Here is a 25,270-nt window from a genome sequence, read left to right on the forward strand (position 1 = left end):
GTAAATAACCTAATTTGTGTTCTTTGAAATTGAAAAGGATATTGCATTGTGTTTGTCGTATGTCTTAAGTGTAATTTGGCATGCTTTTATTTTGAAGGCGAGTTTACGCTGTTGACAGGAAGTTGTTGTTGCTATGGAAACAAGAAAAGCTTCACAGCGGGCGGAACTTGTCATAAGGTCCGCGATAATAAAACCCTAGTTGCATATTTTTCATAGTCTTATATTTCAACAGTTTTACGACAAACTGTGACTTTTTGACATGGAAATTATTTTTTAAGATTGACAAAAATCATATGTGTAATTCGTGGCGCAATTCAAACGGGATCGAAAGATAAGTTTTCTCTCCCCATTGACTTCAATACATGATTTTTTTCGAAATAAGGTCCCATGGGTCGGAAGTAGATGGGCGGGACATCGCCTCTCTATAGCTGGGCCCTCTGTGAATTCGTAGCTGGACCACCAATCAGCTCCTATCTTCACCTCGCAGAGACGAGCTTCTTTAATTTAACCCTTCACATTCCAACAGAAACTGAATAGGCAGATTCAAAGGATTTATTTCTTTGGAAATGTTATTTTAAATACAATTAAATCAAGTTATTTTGTTAAAACTACTGAAAAATATAACTAAAAAAATATATGTTTTAATATTTGTTAATGTTTTTAAATATTATTTTGTAGAATATCTTAGGCCCTCAGAAAGGGCCTAGAGGGCCCTGACGGCTCGCCACTGCACTTGATGCTGTTTCAGAGATAAAGTAAGTTGATAATGGAGTTTCTGTCTCATTATCATGGCTGTCCCGATTGACACAAAAAGAAAGTGATGTCTAAATCTTTATTTAATACTATTCGTAGCCATGTCGGCAGCACCAGTGTGGCAGAGATGTTGTTCTGTTGGTCCACTAATTAAACCGGGGATCCTCCGACTTTTCTTCTAGCGCCACCAATAGGTAAACATTTCCATCTATCAAGTACAATATCTCAACATATACTTGATGGATTGGCACAGAACATTCATGGTTCCTGGTCCCAGTCTTAACAACTATTGGATTGTATGCCATGAAATGTGGTCTAAATACTCCATTCATCCTCACGGTTAACCAATGCTATTAGGTCAACATAACTTGATTGTTTTTTTTTTACAACAAACTATTTATATCTCTGTCAGACACTCTGTACCTGTGTTTAATGGCAGTTTTATAACATCAGCAGGCTAACAAACAAAACTAAATTTGCTTACATAGTGATATTACACCTGCTCAACTTCAATGTGATAGCATTTTAATGTTGAGCCTGTTAGCATGCTGACGTTAGCTTTTAGCTCAAAGCACAGCTGTGCCTAAGAACATCCTCTCAAAGCTAGCGTGGCTGTAACCCTTTTATTGTGCATATGTGTAAGTTGCTAGTAGAAAATCTAACTTTTTGAAATTGTTAGTTTTTTTGCTTGTTGGTGTGTTTGTCTGATTGTCAAAAGGATTACACAAAAACTAATGGCCAGGTGAAAGGCATTGGCCAAGGGAGAACCTATTACATTTTGAAGCAGATCCGAATCAAAAGGCGGATACACCCATAATTGTTCACTGATTGAAATGGCCTTGGCAGAGGTCCGCAGTCTCGAGTGTCATTATAGGTCTTATTCTTGCTTTTCTTGTATCTGCACACAGGCTGTGTAGCTGGGAAATATAAAGGCCTTTACGGGAAGTCTTTTTAGAACAATTTATTTAATTTGCTGATTTGCAACTTCCACAGAGCGAGCTATTCAAACACAGCAAACATTTGGCCTGCTCTGTTTTATTGTTATCTCATCTGAGTGCCATGCTCTGCTTACTGTCAAACATCAGCAGAGAAGAATAGGACAGAAGTGTTTGACACAAAAAGTTACCTTCTAAACATGGCATAAGAAGCCATATATAGCATGCCCTGCAAAATGAGTACTGGCAGCATAGGCAAAGACAGTAAATGGCCTTTGATTTTTTCCTTTGAGGGTAAAATTAAAGAAAACTCAATAGTGAAACTGATTTTATCAATACCCTTTTAGTGTGCCATTTACCAAGCCCTGCTCCCCTCAGCATTTTGCTTCTCCATCCTCCACTTATCAAGACAGACTATATTTAGGTTGTTGATCTCTAGAGAGCCTGTCTGGGCAGAGAACCCCAAGTTGTGCTGTCCTGCTCAATGTTGTTCTTTTTTTAACCTGACAGGCTCTCAGCAGTAGGTCTTCATCTCTGGGGTCTGTGTGATGCTGCAGATTCACCACGTGTCCTCTCATGAACACAACTGTTTAAAAAAAAAAAAACTGGAAGCAATGTTACAAAAACTGCACAGAGCGACCATGACTCATCAACATCACATTTCGATAGTAATGGTTTTGTCTCCTCTTTTGCAGTGGCTCGTGCGCAGGAGACACACCACCACTCCTCAGAGAAGCCCCTGATTCAGTGCTACAAGTGCGGGGAGCCATGTAAGGGCGAGGTGCTGCGGGTGCAGAACAAGCACTTCCACCTAAAGTGCTTCACCTGTAAAGGTACGGCCATTGTATGTCTTTAAACGGTGTTGAATGGGAAGTATTTACTGGTTTTGGTTTGGCTCAGCTTTACTCAATGTGAGACAACCCTGATGTTAAAATAAAAAAAACTGTTCTTTAGTAACTAAGTGTAATTTTCTTTTTTAAAGGAATCATCAGACAGCTTATTTCTGTCCTAAATTGGAAATAATTATGTGGGGGTTGTGGGAAAATTGGCAGCTAAGGTGTGAAGTTTTATTATTCAGCTAGTTTCATACTGTTAAAGTAGGAGGACATTTGACATTGATAAATCTGATGCTCCCTTTTGCAAAAGGTATAGAAGAGTCATAATGTGTAATGGTTCCTTATACTGAAAAAACTCAAACATTGACTTAAATTAAATGTATTATGTCAACAGATTTCACATAACTGTATTAGGTTAGTTGAAAGTGATAATAATACGTTTTAAATATTAAGTCCAACTTAATAGTATTGCTTTCAACCAACCTAACACAGTTTGTTGACATAATAAGTCAACGTTTCAGTTTTTTCAAAACAAAATACCAAAGCGCAACGGAAATAGTTTTTTTTTACGAACTGTCCCAAAAAGCATCCAAATCACATCAAGTTGGATAGGAGCTGTCCCTAAAGGCTACACTGTCCTTCCCATCTTCCTCTAACGAAGGGGGTACGATACACGGTATGACTCATCTCCACTTCTCAGACACTCGTACTTTAATTAAAGTATCATCAAGACTGTTCTGACTAGTGACAGTGCAAATCCTTCGTTTATCCCAATTACTGATGGATCTCTGATTACGATGAAACCATCAAGCTTCTCTGCTGAAGACCTTTTGGATCTGTGACAGGAGCACTGTTATAGAGGTAGATTAGGTCACCAAGGTCACAGGATCACACAAGCAAACGCTAAGATTAAGACCTATATCTGTCCTTTACAAGTGGATATATATGCCTAGGTGGTGTGGAGTGTATGTGTGTGTTTGCACACAAGTCAGTGGTTGCAAAGAATACACAATAACTGCTTCCAGACACCCCATGCTAATCCTTGTTCTAAATGTATATGTGCTGATGTGATTCTCCAACTTGTAAGACTAATTATACCGTAGTTGTTAGTTGTGGTCAAGTCAGGTAAGCTTATTAGGAGCTGAAGAAATGAGTATAAACACTGAAATGAGTTAACATTTTAGCATTTCCGCTTCCTTGTTTTAAAGTCAATGTATTTTTATGAATTGGTTTTTGGTAAGAAGCTTAAAATCATGTTTAAAGTTAAAAAAGTTCAAGAGATTTAACCGTTTTGTTCTAAGGCATGAAATACATCATTAAATACCACACTTCTTCATTTCAGAAGCTTATACTGTATGTGGCTCAAAAACAGCGGTTCTTCATCACGCCAAACACTAGTCTATATTTAGCTTAGTTGTCAGCCTTGGAATGTGTTTAAGTTTTTTTAAAGCCGTGAATTTACTTTTTACTTTTTGCCATTTCATTAATGCTTCAAAAGTTATACAATTGTGTTAATATGAGGAGATAGACTACTTAACAAAGGTGTAACTACAAAGTATATATTTTTTGCCACAGCGCTTATTTGCCAAAGTAATCTGAAATCTAATGATTTCTTCTAAGGAAACCAGTACGATGTTAACTTCCTGTGTTGGAATTAAAAAGAATGTCATCCCTGGAGCTCACTTTTGACATTTATATTACCTCCTTGGCCAAGAAACCCTAAACCGAAATTCATCAGAGAACAACCTTTCAATTTCCCTGAATTCCCGTCAATTTAATTGGATACATTGCAAAGAGGCATTTGATTTAATGGCATGCATCTGTTGAAAAGCTAAGGTCAGACTTCACAATGAAAGGCCACCAAATCCCCATTGCTGGTTTTCTTTTGACTCAGATAGTTTACAAGCTAATCTCATCAGCCCTGAGCTGTAATGCAATTAAATCTGGATTTAGCCTGGCTCATTGCATAACAATGATTAGGTGCCCTGGTCTCAGGCATCAAAATATTTTCCCTTTTAGCCGTGGCCCTTTTCAAAAGGCTACTACGATCCCAGCCTTACTCTGCGGTTCTGGAATAGTGGACATGGCACATGTGATTGTTATGTGGTTGAAATACTGCAGACACGCCTAACATCTGGATCTTGATCAAACCGTATCTGGAGTTAACACTACATATGGAGACAGTGAGTCATATGAAATGGGAAAATCATGGGAATTTCACGTAAAAAATATGCCATATTTTAAGCCATAAATTAGACACCTTAGGCTACATGACATCAGCACTACAAAATATGTTGAACCATGGGAGAACATGTTTTTTTCAATGTTGGGTCTGTCTGTTGGTCCGAATCAGATCAACAATTGTATATAATGGATTGGCTTGTAAAGATTTATTGTTTCCAGAAGAACAATCCTAATGACTTTTCTTTCAGCACCACCATGTTATGTTGGGTTGAATGTCTAACCACTGTAAAATGGATCAATTGCAATATCACTATTGTTCAATTAGTATTAGTCCAACACTTTATAATACAGCATATCAGGGCAATTATAGGGACAAGGATTGGACTGGTTAGGGGATTGATATTTAGAGAAAGATCCATAGGGAAAAGTTACGAGAAAGCACTCCGAAATTCCCTTACATTCAAGTCATTAATTAACAAGACAATAACTCTGAAAATATTTCTTTTTTTGTCAAGGAACCACATTGCTTTGCTTTTGCAATATTCGATCAACCTCATCACACCACAGACGCAGCCTGTAAACAGGAAGTGCCACACTCATAGTAGAGTATGTGCTAAACATCAGCATGCTAGCACTGCCATACACACATATATATAGTAAACTTTAAATATGGTTAGCTGTAATACTTGATAACAGCATCACACCAACCTTACAATTATTCAAAACTGTTCCCAAATGAGTAATTCTGCCTTTGACAGTCTTTCATGTTTGTAGATGACAAGGTTAGATTTGAATAGAAGGAAGCTTGTTATCAAGTAGGTAGTATTTAGAGCCAGTTATCTTCAGAATCAGATCAAAGCCATGTCTTGGTATTTACTATTATATCATTGTTATTCCATTGAGAACTTTGACAATGAAAATACCTTGCAGTAGTAGTGCTGATGATTAATTGACACAAGCCCTCCATGCAGAGTTCCTTCAAAGAGAGAGGTTCAGGGTCTCTCTTATTGAGACTGTGAGCACTGATGAAAGGAGTTTCACGTTTTACTACACATTGTAATGCACACAGCTGTTAAAACATATTTCTCAGCATTGACTTTAGGAATTCAATGACCCTTGAAGACTAGCAAGTATGAACAAAGCCATTAATGTGAGGAAGAGTTGGGTGGCTTGGTGGTTGGATGCTGTTTCTGTTATCCTGTATACTATAGGCATAGCATTAATGATCTGACTCACACAGCGCTAATGTGTGTCTCGTACAGTGTGTGGCTGTGACCTCGCCCAGGGGGGGTTCTTCATGAAGAATGGAGACTATCTGTGCACGCTGGACTACCAACGCATGCACGGCACCCGCTGCAATGGCTGTGGGGACTTTGTGGAGGGGGAAGTGGTCACTGCCCTGGGCAAGACCTACCACCCTGCCTGCTTTGTCTGCACCATATGCAAGTAAGACGATAAAGATGATAAACCACTGATAAACCCAGAGAATGAACTCTTTTGATTGTATTCTACTTACACCTATTTGGTAATTAGTGATGATTGAGATGGATTATTTTGTATAGACTATCCATTGTTTTTTTAATGTATAATCCTATTCATTGTGCCTTTGACAGGTATGTCAGAAAGGTAAAGGGCTTGAAAGTATGTCAGTCTTTTCGGATTGGCTTAGTACTAAAAAACATATCTTTGTTGTTCAGGTTCATTGTTTTCCAATATGTCTATCATTTCTAAAAAAAATCCCCACACATTCTACTTAGTGAAGTTATCTAGATCTTACAGTGTCCAAAATAATAAAATTAAATTCTGCTCATCATCATGTGAAGTGACAGTGAGAATTCCCTGAGACGATGTACCATGCTGTGTGTTACGTGTGTGTCATCAGATTAGATTAAATATCCTCCTTAGGCGCTGAGTGTTGACACACATCATGTCTTCCTGTCAACTACAAGCCACATCTCATAAACTCTTACACTTAGCACGGGGGCACAGCTCCTGTCTTGTTTACCAATTGTTAATGTCACCCCTCTTCCAGACGACCGTTCCCCGCCGGGGACAGGGTGACCTTCAACGGGAAGGACTGCTTGTGTCAGTACTGTGTGGAGCCAATGTCTCCGGGACCAAAGGACATCCTCGGCTCCAGCAGTAAGTCACCATTGGCTAATGAAAGATACACACATGTTTAATGCACAGAAAGGCATTTGCTTTCACATGAGGGTACAGGTATTTTGTCTTCCACACATATTTTCATGCATGGTATTTAATGTAGCTGTTGCCCAGTCACTTCAGCTGTGATATTAGCACTGTGAAGAATAGTATTCAGGTTTAAATCAGGCAAGCTTGCCAACAATTTATTTAAAACTGCCATACATCTGGATTCATTAACAGTCATTACCAAGTGCTGTGCATCCAAACATTCAAACCTAAATAAACATGACTTTGAATACTAGGGGAGGACAGTATGTTCGTTTTTTTTACTCTATTTTCAAAAGAAAATGCATTTAGTATCGGCCTTTCCATGTCCAAAGTTGCAATGTAATCTACAATTCAGTTTGGAATTTATTTAAATAAGCATAGGCCTATATACAAATAAAAACTAAATCAATTGCATTTCGCCGATTCAAAGATCTTAAAGGTGGGGTAGGTAATTTTGGAGAAACCAGCTCGAGTGCCTTAGAATTTGAAAATACACAGCCAGAAAAAATCTGCCACTTCCTTACAGAGCCCCTCCTCCAACACACACAAACACGCACATGACCAATGAGGGCACGAGATAAGTTTGTGCACAGATGGAAGGCTGACAGGCAGGTAGGCCATCCAGTTATTTTAGCCGGGCCGGCTAAAATGATTGGTCGTGCTTTTTACAGTAGGCCTACTACGGCTTCCACAGATGAAATTTTTGTATGGATTTTTTGTCAAAGCACTTAAGATATGCATTGCTATCGGGATGTTAAGAGCATTCCATGGAATATAACAAAAACGGTATCTCGAGCCAGTTTCTCAAACTTACCTACCCCACCTTTGAAATGTAGGGCAGAGTGTGTTTACAATGAGGCCCATCTAGAATATTTTCATTTAATAAAATAGTGCAGATAAAATAATATTTGTAATTGAAAATGTCACTCAGTGATGAGTTTTCCAAGCTTTAAGATACGTAAAATGAGAGGTTATTTTTACTTTTTGGGAAATCTTCTAGCTTTCAATAGACTATTGCTATCTTTCTGAGTGTTCTGCCCAGATAAAGCAAATATCTGAAGCCAGCACCAGTTAGCTTAGCAAACGTATTAAATACAACATTTCAATCAGTTAGTGTTTAAGGTGCTGGTAGGACGATTTTGGTTAATTTGAAAAGAGCCAGGCTAGCTGTTTCCTGCAGCAACTAAGGTAATTAGCTTAGCTTCACTTAGCTTGTATTAATACAAGCTAAGTGACTGCTGGTTGTACCTTTATATTAAATGGGCAGACATAACATTGTCCTTCTCCTTTTAACTCTCAGTAAGATAAGGAATTTCCCAAACGTCAAACAATTCCTTTAAGAGAAAACAAGGTTAATGTTAAGGGGTAATTTGTGTATCCCAGTTGGTCAACAATTCCATTTAACTGTAGAGAAAAAACCTTGTAAGTAGCTCTCACACTACCCAGTTATGCCTAAAGACTGAATAATGTTGAGGTATCATTCATTCTCTTCTTTTCGCAGCCTTGTCTTAGACCAGCCATGTTCCTTTATGACTAACACCAAGACAGGTCCTTCTAAATAATGCATGTCCATGCATTTCCTGTCCTCTGGCACAACGAACGTGCAGCCCTCAAACCCCTCCTCTGATCACTTTCTTTCTTTCTTTTTCCACTCTTCCTCTTCCTGTTCTTTCTCTATCACTCTCTTTCCCCCCACTGGTATCTCTGTTGGCGTTTGAAGAGCTTTTAGACAAGGTCATCTATGAATAAGGCATGCTGATTCTCCTCACGTCGTCATCGCAGCCCCGTTATGCCTTACGTAGTTATCGTCCCCTGTGGTTGCAGTGGGCTCTGTGTTGCTTTCATCCTCTATTCATTAAAGAAGAGTTTACAGGAAGATTGTAGGTTTAGAAACCAAGCCCTTGCACTTTTAAAGCCTCGGGGTCCCACTTGGATATGGAGTGAGCTTTTAGAGCCATGGTGGAGAGCAGTGGATGATAGAAAGAGGCAGCTGTCAGAACGTTGGTGGTAACACTCTGTCACCATCTAGTGTCTTGGGTCAGAACTGACAAGACGTCTCACTCCATGCTATTATAAGCATTTGTTGTGTAATACTGTTTTCACAAGAAACAAATCTTCAAATGAGCATGTATTTGTTCTTTAGGCATTTCCTTGCTCCGATATTGTATTTTCTTGTAGTTGTTAACTTAAGAACACTTCATCTTTTTGAGCAACTTTTGCTGTTATCCGCAGATTGCGCAGGATGTGGTCGAGACATTAAGAACGGACAGGCTCTTCTAGCATTGGACAAACAATGGCATCTGGGCTGCTTTAAGTGTAAGGCCTGCAACAAAGTGCTGACCGGGGAGTACATCAGCAAGTAAGCGGCTCACACTCACCTTAATTACAGGCCTTAGTAATGTTTACACCATATGCTCACACAGAATATGAAATGTCCTAGGATCTAAGTCCCTGCTGTTTATATTTGTCTGTCTCCTCTCAGGGATGGCGCCCCCTACTGTGAGAAAGACTACCAGATCCACTTTGGAGTTCAGTGTGAGGCGTGTCATCAGTTCATCACAGGGAAGGTGCTAGAGGTGAGACACACACACTTCACATTCTTCAACTTCAACATCCCTCTGATGGTTGCTTAGGCCAGGCAAATGGACTTAATATTGCACCTGGATTTCATATAAATCCTGCCTAAGGTATGTTACAGGAACATACAGCTCTGAAAAAAATTAAGAGACCACTGCAGCATTATCAGTTTCTCTGGTTTTACTATTTAAAGGTATGTGTTAATATATATTGTATTCTATTGTTGTGTTGGAATTCAAGAGACACTGGAATGGAATGGCTGCTATACATGTAGAGATTGAGATTTAAATACAATTGGAGTGGTCTCTTAATTTTTTTTAGAGCTGAATGCTTCTAGAATTTGAATTTGTAGGCATTACAATTACACCAGATGCATTTAGGAAATACATTTCAGGTTTTAAATGAATATTTTATTGAGTGGATGTAGGTTCATAGTTTAAACAGTTTAGGAGTTTGTTGTAAAATCTAAATTCTTCTTCCCACACAGACAGGATGATGCCTCAGAGTGGAATTATGAAATGTAGTTTGATAAGCTGCAGTGTAATCCCTTGGCCACAGAGCCAAATAGACTCTTGACATGATGGTTTGCAACTAAAAGATTAATTCTTAGGAGATATTTACATCTTTCTAGCTCTTCCTCAATATAAATGCTTGCACATACAACCTTGCTTTGTATGCATCCTCGTGGATTCATCTTCTTATTACAGACACATGCATTTCCTAACATTCGGTCTATATGCTGTAAAATGTATTATCTCTTCGATTTACACACGGCATCTATTGCACGTCTGTCCGTCCTGGGAGAGGGATCCCTCCTCTGTTGCTCTCCCTGAGGTTTCTCCCATTTTTCCCCTTAAACTGTGGGGTTTTCTCTAGAAGTTTTTCCTTGTACGATGTGAGGGTCTAAGGACAGAGGGTGTCGTTTTTCTCATACTGATATTCTGAACAATCTGTGCTGTTGTATTTGCTGTAAAGTGTCTCTACTGTAGGCTATTTTTATTATATGTAAAGCACTTTGGCTCGACCAAAAATCGTTTATAAATGTGCTATATAAATAAAACTTGATTTGATTTGATATATATAAATATTTAATAAAACACCTAATGTGATGTGACATTTCAGAAGTTATCACTGCTAATTAATACTTCATGGCACGCGGCTGTTATGAAACTCTTTTTATTTAAGAGATTATATAAAGTGTTACCAACAACTCTGCTCACGGGTCTCTTGGTCATTAAATGGTACCAAAATGTCACAGCAAGGCTTTTAGTAATCCAGCACCAGGGCAGGACTTTGTGACAATAGGAAAAGGCCTAGGCATCTCACCACTGAGCTTCTGCCAATGGATCAGTGGTGCCACAGCCACAGCAGTCTGTCTGATAGTCTAATCGCTGACCCAAGACCAGGGTCAAATAGCGCTGAGCCATCGGTGGGTTTGCAGAGTCCTCTGGGAGGGTAATGTGGATGGCTTATTAATGCAGGGTTAATTAATCCAGATATTAAAAGCTGAGAGGAATACGGAAAGTATTGTAATTCCATACTACACATATAGCATAAGTACTTGTATTACCCCTGAGAGAGATATTCTGTTTCACAATGTATGTGAAGAGAGTATTGCAAAAGAGCTTTGAAGTTCTCGCTATTGGCGCTTTGTCAAATGTTAAAATGCAAATACAAGGCTCCATATCTCTGAGTGGCCACTTCCTGCCTGAAATGTTACTGAGAGAGGGTTGTTATACAGCGGGGAAACTTTCATTTGGGTATTTTATCACCCCCTGGTCAAAGTCTCACATTGGTGTTATAAGGGTGCTCTCTGCATGCAAAGTGCCACTTCAACGCAGAGGAAATTCAGACGCTCCAGCCGTCAAGTCGTTTTATTAGATCGTATTATGCAGGTTATCACAAAGAGGAACATTCTCATATTGTAGGCAGGTTGGCTGTGTCAAACAGACATTATTACATTTTCGTACAATTTTGAGGAACTTGTACATTACTTGAGTATTTAATTCACTGCATTTAAAGAAGAAGAAATGATACTTTTAATTGACTTTTTACAGTAAGTTAAGTTTGTTACTTTGATCATCCTACACAATTGTTATAGTTAAAGGTCCACATTCCTGAGAGAGCCCCTTTAGCTCCCCCCGAAACACGTTTTAGCGCATGATAGTAACATATTATCTCTTGTGCATCAGATAAGGACTTTGAATTCTCTATAATTGAATACTCTAAATGAGGCTATTTTGTATATTTCGGAATTTGTTTCTGCTGTTAATACTTTAGCAGAATTTTCAATGAAGGAGTTTAACTTGTAACGCAGTATTTTACTGTCTTCTTACTTAACCTAAATAAAGGATTTGAGTACTTCTTACTTCTCACATGAACTGTTGGAGAAAAAATATTTACGTTAAACCTGCAGATCAATAAGAGGGGAACATATTCTCCAACAACTGATGAAACCACTCCATTAGGTCTCAGAGGTGAAAGACAGGTGTAGCTAAGAGCAGGTAAAGCACTGGGTTTTTATCCTTTTAGACGCAGCTCTGCTTCGCTCATTTTACTGCGGGCTTCATTGATCTTCATATTGCTGTGATGTCAAGTCTGTTTTGTGCGCTCTGTGTTTTCCAGGCCGGAGATAAGCACTACCACCCCAGCTGTGCGCGATGCAGCAGGTGCAATCAGATGTTCACAGAAGGAGAAGAGATGTATCTGCAAGGTGAGCGGGAATACATGCTTTGTCACAGCCACCTGAAAACTTTTGTTAACCGTTAAACAGAAACTGCAGAACTGCTTGCTCCTTTAATATCTTGTTTTACTGTTATTAATCAAAGGAGCCTATTCATATATTGACAGTATATAGATTTGTGACAAATTAAGGGAAAGTATCTATAAATATTATGTGTGTGCTGATATGCTGTACTGCTGAAACTGTGTATTGATCAGAAACTGCTCAAGAGATGAACACAATTCATCAAAAGGATTATTCATTTACTCAAACCACAAACATCTTTTATTTTTACCATCCATTTTGTTTAAACATTTAATACAAAAGAAAGTAAAAACAAGTCATTATTAATGATGGTGTAATTCATTCGGGTCATTTTGATTTGACGCCATTGCAGCTCTAGTGTGAAAATAATGATGTTTAACATTTGATGACTTGATTCATGTTGCAAATTTCAATACAGACCATCTTTGGATAATACTTTTTTTTTCAATGTGCTGTGTACCAGGTGTGTATTAGACAGCCTTTAATAGGACTGTCAATAACCCATGTAACAACTCATTTGTCGCCCATCTGTATAGTTGGCAGAGTATGGAAATGCATACTAATAATGTGAATATACTGTAACCATATGTTGCCCTGATTATATTTTCTCGCTTTCCATCTCCTCAGGATCAACGGTGTGGCATCCTGGCTGCAAGAACACCACCCGAACAGAGGAGAGACACAGAGAGCGGGTAGGAATTTGGGCCTCACTGACTCCATTGTCCCTGACTTTTTCCTGACTGAGAGGACCTTTCTATTCGTGTCTCCTGACACATGTTTTTCAGGAAAAGATAAAAAAATTGGAATATATAACGAGGGATTCCGCATTAGCTGTTCCAGCTCCAACAGTAAACTATCAAACCTAAACCTGCTGTGGTTCACATCATTTGCCTATTGAGCCGGTGTGTGTGTGTGTGTGTGTGTGTGTGTGTGTGTGTGTGTGTGTGTGTGTGTGTTCATGTGCATAATATTTACATGTCAAGCTTGATGTGTGTGTGAATTGTGAGTCGGGCTGGAGAGGCAGAACCCCTGTGTGATGTCCTGTGAACCCCCCTCTCCCTTCCTCCACAGCTATTGCCTCCGTCCCTCTTATTCCTCCAAAAAACAGAAAGGCAGGTACTGTATTCGCTATTGGCTATAAGATGGTATCATCCTGTGTTCCACCATGTGCATAGGACACTGTGCTGCACTGTATACTGCCATCTGCTGGAGACAGCCTGCAGTGCCCTCTCTGTGTCATATGAAGCCATTCAGTCTTGTCTTTCAACACCTTATTCTAAGCTCATATCAAAGTGCATTAAACAAAATGATGCACATATTTGAAAGAGCAGACACAATATCAATATGACTTCCAAATCCCCATTCTACCTGTGAGGTGAAAAGCTCATTTAAAGGGATAGTTTATTGTTTGAGATGTATGTGGTCCATAGTCAGTGTATGAAGGTGTGAAACACACATGACCACTGGCAAAGAACTTAAGCAAAACTTCATTTAGAAACCTAAAAAAAGGCCAGAAAAAACCCATCAATATTATTGATTATATTTCCACTGCTTTACCCTGCTGACAGACAGTCCTTTCTGCAGTGGGCGAACCGTGTCTATCACAACTGGACCTTCTGTAGACACACACACACACACACCCCGCCGATCAAACTGTCAGTCCACACATACACTCTCATTCAGTGCAACGGCCAGGGCATTCGATCAAGGATGTAGAATACCTTGGTTGAAGGATATTCTACCCAGAGACCCAGAACAAGATCTGATTGGTTGCTTTCTTTTCTAACACAAAACCACTGAAATGCGTAGTGCATGGTCCGAGAAGGACAAACAAATCAACGTAACACTGTAATATTACAGATCAACAACACAGATACCATTCTCATTTATTCATTTTATATTCATTTTATTTATATAATTAAATCGATTTTTTGTTTGTTTTATCTGAGTATTCCAGGGTATTCTCTGAATACCTTGAAGGCCCTGACGGTTCGCCACTGCCTTTCTGGCAGGTAACAGTAGCTATTACATCCATTTGTGCTCTCCATTGACAAAAACAATAATTCTACTACACAGATAACAGAGGTTTCTGGACCACTGCTGCCTCAGACGGTTTGTGTAATTTGTGTAGTATTTTGAATTGAGTAAGTTCACTTCCGTGTTTAGTGTTGTAAAATGACAGTTTTTGTCAATGTAATCTAATGGTTTTGGCAAGAGCATAAATAACAGCTGCAGTTCCACCATCCACAGCATTATATTGCTAATAACTGTGTCAGTACTACTTTCTCCTTCAAAACTGGGCGGCTGCCAACCGCCATGTCCTTCAGGTAATACACTGACTGTGGATAAGTACCTTAAACAACACAATTTAGAAGAAAACCTGAGCTATCCCTTTAATTACGCTACATTCAGTCCCGCTGATGCCATTCAAACTGTTCATTTCAAATAAACTGGCATGATGTTTTCAAGGACATACAATCACTATGCATAAAAGCGCTCATTCACTTTGCAAATTTGCAAATGAATGACCTAATCATGAAATGACATGTATTTCCAAGTAGCTCATGTTATTAATGAAACTTAAATACAGGGTTTGCAATTCCCTCTCATCGCTCATACAATATAAAAACCCAACAGTGAAATGTTGAAATGTTTTGGGTGATAATCACGGTGTACAGATGGCAGGGGGCTGTGGATCATGGGAGACTGAATTCCTAACAGACTTATTGCGACTAACCGCCACTTGTGTGTTTTTCTCTACTTCTCACAGCCTACGAGGTCGTCATCAGAGAGTATTTGTTCCAGACCTGGTTCAAGCATACCTGGCTCACCGGGTCACACGATCTATGTAAGAAATATTATAGACCTACATCCAAATAGATGTAACAACTGTTTTACTCGTCAGAAATTCCCTTATTTAATAACATCCTATTTGACCTTGTCAGTTATAGAAATGTCCATAGTAGTAATCTCCCTCTACCCTTATGTGTGTATGCATGTATGTTTTTATTTGTCTCCCTAGGCAAAAGTAGACAATGAGATCCTTGATTACCGAGACCTAGCTGCCATTCCAAAAGTCAAAGCCATTTATGACATTGAGCGCCCTGATCTTATTACGTATGAACCTTTGTACACCACCTCCCTGGATGAGAGAGACGAGAGACGAGAGAGTGTGGGAGAGGTAAACACTCAGGCCGCATGCACTTTTTCCTGCATGCATGGCGTCTTAATGCACAAACAGTACTGTGCATCAAGACAAATGTTCCTCTTATGATCCTCTGTTTTGTTGTTGGCTTAGTTTTTCTTCTGGTAAGACTTTTACAATACACAAAGAAAGCCTTTTAATGCTTTTCAAAGCTTGTATGTATCACTGAACAGCTGTGTCCCTCACAGCTCCACACTGCCAGGAGGGAGCGTTCCCCCTTGCCCGATGACAAGGTAAGATATGTCAACCTGTGCTGATGATGATAAATGTTCTTAAAGGAAAGAGCAGAAGTGACCATCACATAAAAATGAGACCATGTGCATTGTAGCTACACAGCTTGCAAAATGTGAAAGATCAGCACATAGTGGTGTTTTTTAAAAGTGGTTAAGTGATATTTATCTGGCTGTCTGGGTTCTTTTGCCTCTATGGAGCAATGCTATATTAACTAGATTAATGATCTTGTTTTAAGACAGGGTCTTTTCAACAGAGTTATAACTCAGACCTGTTTTATTCTTCCCAGTCCTCAAGGAACATGTCACCAACCCCATCTGGTGAGGTGAGGATATCATTTTATTTCAATTATCCCCTGTGTGTGATGTAAATGCAGTATATACAAATTTGTATTAACACCAGCAGGTCATGTAATAACCTGTGTGTGTGTGTGTGTGTGTGTGTGTGTGTGTGTGTGTGTGTGTGTGTGTGTGTGTGTGTGTGTGTGTGTGTGTGTGTGTGTGTGTGTGTGTGTGTGTGTGTGTGTGACAGGGCTCTTACGACAGGAGGGAACGCATCCTCCAAAGGTCAACCAGTCAGGGCTCGATAGGATCACCAGTTTATAATCGCCATGGTTACACCCCCAGTCTGTCACGGTCTCCTCAGCATTTTCACAGGCCAGGTGAGTATGTGTTTGTGCGTCTGTGGGCACATGCGTGTATTGTTACATTGTTCATGAAAGAAAGAGGTTAAAGTAAGGCGGATTAACGTGCTCATTACTATTCTGTTAAAACATTGTGGATGAGTTCACTGACCCTCCACCTTAAGGTTCTTGCTTCACTCCTTCTGATGTTCTTCTTTTAAGGGGAACTTCAACAAAATTACCTTTGGGTTATGTTAATTATTTTTGCCTTTTAAATTATGGGAAATCCATTCGTTTGCAGAATGATAACCTTAAAGTGAATTTGCAACTTTAACACCACAATTTCTCATGAGTTTAATATTCTTTCCTTTGAAAAGATTGATTTTAAAGGGACAGTTTTGTAAATTTCCCCTCGAGTAAATTCTTTCTGATATTCTGATTTACCCACAATACCAAAAATACATATTTTCCATTTGACCTGTAGTGCTATTTATCAATATAGATTGCTTTGGTGTACGTTTCTGAGGGGAATATAAGTCGTAGAGATGCCTGCCTGCTCTTGACTTGACCCACACTATCCTACTCAACCGCCTATCCGTCTACCTTGGCCTCTCTGGTACAGCCCTCTCCTGGTTCCATTCCTACCTCTCCAACAGGCAACAGTTTGTGACCATCGGAAAATCCAGCTCTCCCCCAGCCCCTGTCAACCAAGGTGTGCCGCAAGGTTCGGTGCTCGGCCCCCTTCTATTCAACATCTACATGCTCCCCCTCGGTGAAATCATCCGCCAAAATGGTCTCAACTTCCACTCCTATGCCGACGACACCCAACTCTACATCAGTACCAATCCATCATCCCAGCTACCCCCACTGTCACTTGTCAACTGCCTCCGCGACATCCAAGCCTGGATGTCAAAAAATCTACTTCAACTCAACAATAACAAAACAGAGCTCATGGTTGTGGCCCCAAAAACACTGCTCCGGAAGGTTGGAGATCTGCTCCTCACCATCGATGGCGGCTCCATCCACCCTTCCCCTGAGGTTCGCAACCTGGGCGTCACTCTGGACTCTAGCCTCACCTTCAACTCCCACATCAGGTCTACTGTCAAAACCGCTTTCTTTCACCTACGAAACATCTCCAGACTCCGGCCCTCTCTTCCCGACCCCGTTGCAGAAACATTAATTCATACCTTCATCTCCTCTCGTCTGGACTACTGCAATGGAGTTCTGTTCGTGGTCACCAGCAAAGCCCTGGACAGGCTCCAGTACGTCCAGAACTCTGCAGCCAGGCTCCTCACCCACACTAAGCCCTGGCAACACATCACCCCTACCCTCATCCACCTTCACTGGCTCCCGGTCAAGTCACGCATCCAGTACAAACTCCTCCTGCTAACTTACAAATCTCTCCACTCCCTAGCCCCTCCATACATCTCTGACCTCCTTCAGCCCTACACCCCCTCTCGTCACCTGCGGTCCTCTGACAAAGGGCTGCTCTCCATCCAGCGCTCCAAGCTGAAAACATTTGGCAACAGAGCCTTCAGTGTCACAGCCCCCACCCTCTGGAATTCTCTCCCCTCTGCAATCAGGAATGCAGACACTCTGGACACCTTCAAAAAACACCTCAAACACCATCTGTTCACTCAGGCCTTTGGCCTCAACTAATATACAGTACTCAGCAACCTGTTCCTGTTTTGTTTTCTTCAGCCTATGTATCTGTATGATTATTATTACTTTTTGTTTTGTTACTTCCCATTGTAAAGCGTCCTTGGGTTTCGTGAAAGGCGCTATATAAATTGAAATTATTATTATTATTATTATTATTATTATTGACTTGCTAGTCTGTTGGGTTTTTCACATGATTCATTATTGGTGCTTTGAACACCAAAAAAACGAATTGCCATATAGTTATTTCATATTCAAAATGAACCTCTACGTCTAATATCTCCAACAATAGGCTCCTCACACATTAGCAATACAGATTGATAAATAACACAATAGGTAGGAGGACAAATATGTGTTAGGGCTTTTGGGTTTAGCTGTCTCTTTAAATGTAATTCTTTACATGTTTATTATTTGTTTTATCTTGAATACTCGCCATCTCTCACTTTTGGTGACTTTTATTTCCTCTTTTTGACTTTTGATTCCTGTATATCTTCCTTTTTCTTTTGTTCCTCACCTTCTCACCTTCTATCTCCCCCCCCATCATCCACTGCCTGGTTTGCTCCTGGGGTTTTTGTCCCTTGTCCCACACCCTCAATCCCTGCAGAGGCTCTGACAGGCATGCAGAAGCTCTGCTCCTCCTTGTGCAGTAACAGTGTGGGCTCCAGAAATAGTGACTCACGCCCCACCTCCCCTTTCAGACACCACTTCCTCCCCCATAGCCAAGGTAAGGGCCCCACTCCACTCCTCTCCGCTTCCCCCCCTAAGGCAACGCATCACCTCCATCCCCACCTGGGATGCCACCTCCCCGTCACTGCCCCATCTGTCATTCTGGATCCATCGCCATTTCTCATTAAAATATATCTGTCTTCCTGAATGGTCATGTGGTCAAATCATTGATTATTCACTAACTCGCATGCCCTTCTTCTTCACAGCCTCCGCCAAAGTAGCTGACAGGCTCTTTGGGCTTGTGTTTTTGCAGCTTTGCATGTATCATAATCCAATATCCAAACTGACAGGTTTTTTTTGACAGAATGAGTCTCTAGACCTCAGTAAACTGTAAAACTGAGATAGAAAAAGGTTCTGTAATATAAGTTTGCCATTGCACGCTGTGTGGAGTCATTAACTTCCTGACTGTGAACTCTTATCAAACTGTGAATTCACATGATATTTTAGACTAACATACATTATAGTTCATGAATCATTGCAGTGCATATCCCAATTCGCTATTATATAGTTTGTTCCGCTTTTGTGCTTTCCTTCATAGCATACAGCTCCATTAACTGCATTTATCAAAAGCTACCAGAATGTCTCCCACCCGCTCAAAATGACCTCCTCTGGTCCCGTGTGCTGCGCCGCTCAGACTGTGGTTCCCCTTCAGTTTCCCTGCTTATGTTCTGTTCTTGGTTCTTCTCACTGGAGGCACTGACCCCCCGAGTGGCCGGAGCTCCCCCCTCCCGCTCAGGCCCGACAGCCGGCCGGTCACCCCGCCTCTCTCTCTGACCCCTAAACATTTCCACCTCCCAGGTAGGAGCTGGAGCGCACCCTGTCACTGCTCGTCCCTACTTTCTATCTATCTTTCTATCTATCTATCTATCTATCTATCCATCTATCCATCTATCTACCTATCTATCTACCTATCTATCTATCTATCTATCCATCTATCTATCTATCCATCTATCTGTCATTATAATCCATTTGGGATCAGCTTTTGCTTTTTCCCCTCTTTCATTATGCAGGAAAAACGGTGATTGAGTGTAGTCCCTATGCATCGTCATCACTTTGTGTTGAAAATAAATGTTTAATATGTGTGACAGAGTCACTGTTTGCTCAGAGAAATGACTTTTCTGTATGTATCTGAATGTTTTCAGATCAAGGGAGCAACATCTACAGAAAACCCCCTATCTACAAACAACACGGTACCTTTCCTCCTCTTGTACAGCCTGTGTGAAAAATGTCTGAGTACAAGTTCAAAGTAATACTTCTAGGTAGTGTAATGTTATTGAGCTGGGCTCTTGACAGAAAGTCATTTTGTTAATCAAGTCAAACTATGTTTTCATTTGACTGTGTAGTCATCCCCAGTGTCAGTGTATGAGCACTGTTTGAAGTCTGTCTCCAATCCTCTTCTGTCTGACCTGTAGCTTGTTTTACACACTGCACTTTGTCTCTTAACAAGTCACAGTAGCAATTTTCTCAAAGCGAGATTATGTAACCTTTGCCGAGCTGTGACAATTTACAGGATAATGACTCTTCAATTTCATGAAGAGTCATTTGCAACCTGACTAAGAGTGAGAAGAATTACACCACAACCTCTACTGTATATCCGTGGCTGATATAAAGTAATGTAACAATAGCACAAGTAGAGACGGTTCATAAAGTCGAAAAATTGATATTGTCAGTTACATTGACTTAATCTAACTGAAGTTTGCCCATTTTAGCTGACATCAGCCATCATTGTAATACAAAATACTTTATTATTATTTTTAAAATCCCAAGTTTGCTGTTGTGGCCGTCAGCCTTATTTTGCCAGCTACTGTAAGCATAGCATTTCACTACAATAATCATGAAACATCCTTAAAAACAAGGCTCTTATCCATCTGTGATTAGTAAAAGGCATTATCCAATATTCAGTGACTTGTTAGGAAAACATTTATTTGGCATATATTTACACCTGGACAACCGAGATTCATGATCGTTAAGACCTCGATCGATGATCAGATGGTGCTGAAATGTTTATTTGTGGGTGAGACTTTGACTCAGACACTGATAGATCAGTTCCTATGGTTACAACCTAGATACAGATGCCATAGCACGTCAAAGCAAGTCTGCTGATGAGATCATCAGATCGGCCACCTTCCCCGCTGCCCATGCTCCATCTCCGGATGACAGCTCGCGGAGTGAGGGCGACCGCTGGCCTTGCTCTCTTGCTGTATTAGGTACAGTAGGCTCTGATGGGCATGCTTGCACTGCTATCTTCTAGTGGTGCAGTAGACAACTCACCACAACCTAACTCTTGTTGTTTCACCCTTACAGCTGCCCCTCTAGCTTAACTGCATCCCCGCTTCAATCAGAGCTAACGCTTTTATTCTGGCATTACAGTATTTGCCTTTTATTTGCCCGTTGTTTGGTTTCTGTTGCTGCCATATTATTTTCTGCTTGAGGTAGCATCAGTTTCGCTATTTTTCGTTCACTTACTGCACATGATGGGTGCACTAGCTTTACACAGTAGTGCCACAAATGACTTGGACAGAGATAACTGAGACTGACTTCAAACTTGTCTGTCTGTTGTACATTGTGCTGTTCTGTCTACAAAATCTTGACATGAATGATGAAGTGTAAACCTCACGGCATGTCAGTCGAGCCAAATATTCCAATAAGTCGCTCTGTTTGTCTGTCTCGTCAACTCTGTCTCACATTTGTGTTCTTCCGTCCACCTATTGCTCATAAACTATGTGTGTTCCTCACTGCTCTACAGCCGAGTGAAGCAGACTCAGTGTTGTGTCTTTCTCTAAATGTGACCTGTGGATGAAGCATTTCATCTGGTTGTACTTGACATACAAGTACATGTGAAGCATGGTTTCCTCTAGTGTGTTTCTATGTGTGTGTATGTAAATATGGTTTTTAAATATAAAATATTTTGGACTGTTAACAACCATTGTAGGTTCAGAAGGGGGAAGACGATCCAGAGAAGAGGAGGAGGAAGACACCTTGAAAAAAAAGCAGATCCACGAGGAACATCTCAGCAAGGTCAGGGAGATTATCTTGAATCTTCAACTTAAAGGGGACCTATCATGCAAAATGCACTTTTGTACGTCTTTTATACATGAATATGTGTCCCCGGTGTGTCAGGGAACTCACCAAGTGTCAGAAAACACAACCCTCTCTCTTTTCCTCCATACCCAAATCTCTAAAAACGGGGCTGCAACGGATCTGATACAGACTGATACAGATTTGAAAATTCTCTGACGTCAGGAACGAGGAGCTCCGCCTATATGGGCAACTCTCCACCTATCAGGGGAATGTGGGGTTGGGCCATTGCCGCTCGAAAGCGCTGGAGACGCTGTAGTACATATGCCAGACCTGTAAGTGGCGCTGTAGTCTGCCACAAAAGCAGTGAAGAAGACTGGACTGGTTGCCATGGTTGCCCTTCTGTTTATTCTCCTCTGTGGCTCCCAGAGGCAAGCATTTGCTCCTGCTGCTGTAATTCAATGCAATCCCTCCCCGTCGAGGCAAGCACTGTAATTCTCTCCGGTTAGTCCACCAGCAGATGACAAACACCCACCTCTCCGCCTCTTCCAAAGAACGAGGGGACCGTGCGGCAGAGTTTCAGTTCGATTTTTTTTCGCCGGTCAACATGTCCGTTAAAGTTTAAATCTTCCGGACAAAATTAGAAAAGTGCCGGTCAAAGGTCTTCTTTGTTTATTGAGCTTAAAAACAAATGAATAACGACTCTATATAATCATATAAGAATAAAACACGGAGGACGGAGATCTCTTTTTCTCCCCCTCTTCTGACAGCCCAGCAGCTGATTGCATTAAAGCTACGTCACAGAATCAGCCCCCTGCAAAAACAGCGCTTGAAAGAGCAAATAGAGCGAAATGAGGCATGGCTAAAATGCAGGATCTGTTTGGTATTTTGAAAAAAAAACTATATTTATATACTTTATATAGGTATGACCCTACAATATATTGTTCAAATATAGCATGATAGGTCCACTTTAAGGCTATATTATTCAACATTTCCGAGATTTTAAAAAAAAATGTATCCAAACAATTTGCCATACTGTAGATCTTGTAAATCTCATAAATTGATGTTTATGTGTGAATGTGTACTGTATTTATTAAATGTGTGTAAATGTGTTTGTGTAGATTCAGTCTGGTTTGGGAAAGCTCATTCTGAAGGAGGAGATGGAAAAAGATCAGATCAGGGAGCGTCACACACGTAGCCTCTCTGCTCAGCGCTACGACCCCAAACAGACCGACTGTGACGCAGGTAGAGCAGCCTCATCAGTTAATGTGGGCCTGAGTTGTCAGCAATGTACTGTAATAACATGGTCTGTTCTATATAACACTTTCAGATGTTTGTATTTGTTTTACTGTAACATGTCTAGGTTATGGAATAGCTTAATTTTGTGATTTGAATTTTGTGTTAATGTAAATGCTCCTGTTTTCAGTCATCATCTTTTGTATAAATTGGAACGTTATTTATGTTTCAGAACCAACTTCTCCAACCCAAACTAACTCTCTGCCTGGTTATCGAAGGAACGGGCTGCATCGGGTAAGGGTTCACTCACGCTTAAAAATATAGCTGTTGGTTATGTTTCAGAAACAGCTAAATACTAACGCTGTAAGAGGCACTAATGTTGATTTGTTTTTAATCTGTGGGGAAAAGATAAGTTCCATTGTGTTTAGAGTATCGTGGTAAAAACTTTTATTTCACCTGTTCCTTAGTCTTAAACACAGAATAGAAAACAATTTAGATCACTCTTAGCAAATGGTTCATATATATATTTTTGCCCCTCAGGGCTTCCGTAAAATGCAGAAAAATGACAAACAGAAAAAAATGTCTCACCTATAAGCAGAGGTCGCATGTTAAATCCATTGCATATTGTCTCCAATGCCAGAAACACTAATTATAAACGCATTTCTTCCCTAATACTTCTTAAATCTTATTCTGGTTCATAGTAAGCAACAAAATACCCATATGTTGATTTTGATGTACTGTTGTCTGTTTTCCCGCAGCCCCAGTCCACAGACTTCACCCAGTACAACAGCTACAGTGACATTTGTGGGGGAGGCAGAGGTGAGAGCTGCTACCAGAAGGTGGCAAACAAGCTAATCTCTTGCAAATGTCACCAGAGCTATTCAGCATCAATATTCAGAAATCGCTTGCTACGTGTACATAAATGGGACATGCATTTAAAAATATTTGCATAATGAGTCACACAATGTGTCATCAGGGAGAACAGTGTTGTATAATGTAGCCTGGCAGGGGATTTGACAGCAAAACCATTAACTGTGAGTCTCATTTTCTGTCCCATGTTGTCCTGCAGAGTTTCAGGTATGTCTCTCATCTGCTTTTTCACATGGCATGCTTCCTCACCTTGCATCATATATTTGCTTGCTCATGGGTTACAAGAGGCACCTTGCCCTGAATTCACACCGCCCACTCCTGCTACATGCTTGCATCACTGTTGGAGTAAATGTCAACTACAGGGCATGCAGTGCAGTGATTTCAAATGCTAAAACATGCACTGCCCAGTAGCTGAGCCAGTGTACTGTAAATGCAATGTGCAATCATAGCCTCATGTCTTGTTTTGTGTGTTGTTTTCCAATGTTTTGACTCAAGCTAAACGTCACATTTTAAATATATGATTAAAAAAATTACAGACACATTCAGAAAACATTCTCCATCTCAAATACTTCTTAAAAACGTGAACTGTATCCAAGCTCCATCCAGTGACCACTGCACCCGCAGTCATTAGTGGACACATTCATACCATTAAAATACAGTCCCCTTCTACTATATTACATGTGTGTATGTTCTATTCTTTAGCACATTAAGGATGGCCGTGCAGCACTTGCAAGGATGGACAGGGGAGTATCTATGCCTAATATGTTGGAACCAAAAGCAAGTATCTTCTCCTTTTTGCACTGATGACAACATTGTAATCTGCACTGAAATATATATACAAAATCCCTACATTGTTCACTTATTCAACAGGATAGGTCAAATTATTTATAGTGGGGCTGTATGAGGTACTTATCGTACTTAGTGTATTATTTAGTTTTAACTTAGTTTTTTGGAGTGCACACGGAAGCTAGGCAATGTTCTGCTGTGGACGGGGGCAGCAGCAAAACATACTTTCGGCCCATAAAATAATCATTTTAAGTTTATGTGTACACTATATTTAGAACATTTCAATTGCTTTATATTATCAGACAACCCTATCAGACAACCCTATCTGACGGGGCACTGAAAATGATATATATGCTTCACCTTCTCCAATTCCATTGATAAATATTGTAATTTTACCTCGCAGAACAGAGGAGGTTGTCTACAGCTGCTTGGTTGGTTAGTTTACGTTAATGTGTGACTTTGGGGAATTTGTACTTTCCAAAATCACACCATAATAATTTCAAACTAGGCGATGTAGGTAGCAGTATACCAGTGATTTTCTTGATCTTCAAAGTCAAAATACAGTTTTTTGCCAATAGAGGCATGGCGGCTTTTAACAAAGCATAAATAGCAGCTGCCGGTAGATATAATACATTTAGCTGCTGCCCCACTTACAGAGAAATACCCACATCG

The 25,270-nt window shown here is 40.3% G+C and overlaps 1 protein-coding gene across 13 annotated transcripts in view; it reads left to right on the forward strand.

Annotated features, from left to right (window-relative positions):
- The window catches only part of ablim1a (actin binding LIM protein 1a), a 50,268-nt gene that overhangs the window by 16,283 nt on the left and 8,715 nt on the right, over positions 1–25,270 (forward strand). For 2 of the 13 annotated variants that reach the window (XR_004571621.1, XR_004571620.1), the window contains exons 2-22: positions 2,384–2,521; positions 5,971–6,154; positions 6,741–6,850; positions 9,134–9,260; positions 9,384–9,477; positions 12,104–12,191; positions 12,873–12,937; positions 13,317–13,361; positions 15,016–15,093; positions 15,268–15,426; positions 15,639–15,683; positions 15,971–16,006; positions 16,213–16,342; positions 18,567–18,686; positions 19,382–19,486; positions 19,831–19,878; positions 20,755–20,895; positions 21,621–21,706; positions 22,828–22,951; positions 23,175–23,236; positions 23,701–23,761. Coding sequence is in view for 10 of the 13 variants with exons in the window: in XM_034240657.1 (XP_034096548.1) it covers positions 2,384–2,521; positions 5,971–6,154; positions 6,741–6,850; positions 9,134–9,260; positions 9,384–9,477; positions 12,104–12,191; positions 12,873–12,937; positions 13,317–13,361; positions 15,016–15,093; positions 15,268–15,426; positions 15,639–15,683; positions 15,971–16,006; positions 16,213–16,342; positions 18,567–18,686; positions 19,382–19,486; positions 19,831–19,878; positions 20,755–20,895; positions 21,621–21,706; positions 22,828–22,951; positions 23,175–23,236; positions 23,701–23,761; positions 24,012–24,019; positions 24,515–24,589 (2,129 nt within the window). In the remaining 3 variants the exon portion in view is untranslated. Of the gene's footprint in view, positions 1–2,383; positions 2,522–5,970; positions 6,155–6,740; positions 6,851–9,133; positions 9,261–9,383; positions 9,478–12,103; positions 12,192–12,872; positions 12,938–13,316; positions 13,362–15,015; positions 15,094–15,267; positions 15,427–15,638; positions 15,684–15,970; positions 16,007–16,212; positions 16,343–18,566; positions 18,687–19,381; positions 19,487–19,830; positions 19,879–20,754; positions 20,896–21,620; positions 21,707–22,827; positions 22,952–23,174; positions 23,237–23,700; positions 23,762–24,011; positions 24,020–24,514; positions 25,265–25,270 lie in introns of those variants that run through there. The other 11 variants (XM_034240657.1, XR_004571624.1, XM_034240665.1 and 8 more) reach the window with 11 other exon arrangements.

This window comes from Gymnodraco acuticeps, unplaced genomic scaffold (assembly GCF_902827175.1).
Source record: "Gymnodraco acuticeps unplaced genomic scaffold, fGymAcu1.1, whole genome shotgun sequence".
Classification (NCBI taxonomy): Eukaryota; Metazoa; Chordata; class Actinopteri; order Perciformes; family Bathydraconidae; genus Gymnodraco; species Gymnodraco acuticeps.